The sequence below is a fragment of the Vitis riparia genome, chromosome 18 (genome assembly GCF_004353265.1).
Source record: "Vitis riparia cultivar Riparia Gloire de Montpellier isolate 1030 chromosome 18, EGFV_Vit.rip_1.0, whole genome shotgun sequence".
Lineage (NCBI taxonomy): Eukaryota > Viridiplantae > Streptophyta > Magnoliopsida > Vitales > Vitaceae > Vitis > Vitis riparia.
This window is the reverse complement of record NC_048448.1, coordinates 12,672,652-12,674,279: the sequence shown is the minus strand read 5'-3', so window position 1 is coordinate 12,674,279 and position 1,628 is coordinate 12,672,652. Positions and strand designations below refer to the sequence as shown.

Sequence of the window (1,628 nt, the reverse complement as noted above, 5' to 3'; positions counted from 1 at the left end):
GCAAAGAGAGAAAAAAAATCTGTTCGATTGGCTAATTTTCACTAATTTCGTTTTCCTGTTTTTGTTATAAAAATATAAAAAACCTCCCAAGTCCAATGTATCGGCGATTATCCCTTTTTAGGAAGTACCGAAAATTTTCGTTGTCTTGTCTTCATCCAACAAGTTGAACATCTTTCCCATATATAAATCAGATTCCGCTAGCATAACCCCTTTACTTTATGGATCTACATATTGTCACGTGTCTAGTGATGTATGTATATTGCTAAATTGTATACCGTCTTCTAATCTCAACGTTGGAGATTGGTGGCATATGATATGGATCCAGGCAAAAGCTTGAGAGGAAAGACATGCTAGTGAGTGAAAATGGAGCTCGTCTTAAAAAGGATTGTGATTTCCTTCGTTTTCACCGACAGCCAAACAGAGGATAAAAACACTTTTTAGAGTGATAGAAGGTTCATATCATAGCATAACAAGACGCTAGGTAACAAAACCTAGCTTATTCAAATAAAGCCTCTCCTTCCCTCTCTTCACGGAACAAGCGATCCGAAATCACTGCATACCCTTCAAGAAAAGATGAAAAAAAAAAGATAAAAAGCACCAAACCCTAACATGACAAAGTAAAGATCGAGGCTCATAGATCACAGGAGTCATTCAACTAAGCTGCCCGCAGTCACTGACCACAACAGCCTTGGCGGTGGTTCCAGACGAAGATCCGACCTTCTCAATGGCTTTCACCACATCCAGCCCTTCAATCACCTTCCCAAACACCACGTGCTTACCATCAAGCCACGAAGTCTTGGCTGTACAGATGAAAAACTGTGATCCATTGGTTCCGGGACCAGCGTTTGCCATGGATAGGATTCCCGGGCCAGTGTGCTTGTGGATGAAGTTCTCGTCGGCGAACTTAGATCCATAGATCGATTCGCCACCAGTACCGTTTCCGGCCGTGAAATCGCCTCCCTGGCACATGAACCCAGGGATGACCCGGTGGAACTTAGATCCCTTGTAGTGCAGAGGCTTTCCGCTGCGGCCGTTTCCCTTCTCGCCGGTGCAGAGTGCTCGGAAGTTTTCAGCAGTGCGGGGAGTGGTGTCGGCGAAAAGCTCCATCACGATCCGACCGGCAGGCACACCGCCGACGGACATGTCAAAGAAGACCTTAGGGTTTGCCATCGCAGACTCAGTGAATTCACGTCAAGGATAAGGACGACTCAGGACTGACGCTAGGGTTAGGCGTGGGACGCGGTGATAAATAGAGTCATTGCTTCTCGAATATCTTCTTGCTTTGGATCTTGGCCGTTGATATCTGACACGCGTCACGATCTACTTCAAGGTATGGTTAGAAGTACTCCAGGTGTTAACCATGGTTAACAAAAGCAACATAATTCGAGTTCCACAATCCACGTGGAGGAAAGCGACAACAATATATATCAACGGGCTCCTATCCCCTAAAGTCTCGTATCGTATTTCTTATACAATTTGAAATCTTGTTATACAACTTATATTATTATTAAAATAAAACGATCAATTAATAGAATCATCTGGGCCTTAGGCCCTCAGGGCCTCACATTTCATTTGAATTAAATTAATGGTTTCACCCTTTATGATGTTCTTCTCTAATTAACTTTCTC

The 1,628-nt window shown here is 43.6% G+C and overlaps 1 protein-coding gene across 1 annotated transcript; it reads right to left on the bottom strand.

The window, feature by feature from the left end:
* Positions 1-373: 373 nt before the first annotated feature.
* On the bottom strand, positions 374-1,226 carry LOC117907082 (peptidyl-prolyl cis-trans isomerase). Its single transcript, XM_034820451.1, has one exon. It carries the CDS (start codon positions 1,168-1,170, stop codon positions 652-654), a length of 519 nt encoding a protein of 172 aa, XP_034676342.1. The 5' UTR covers positions 1,171-1,226; the 3' UTR covers positions 374-651.
* Positions 1,227-1,628: the final 402 nt, after the last annotated feature.

What these genes read in the sequence shown, in the direction of transcription:
- LOC117907082 (XM_034820451.1), bottom strand. Translation starts at nt 1,170, where the DNA reads ATGGCAAACCCTAAGGTCTTCTTTGACATGTCCGTCGGCGGTGTGCCT.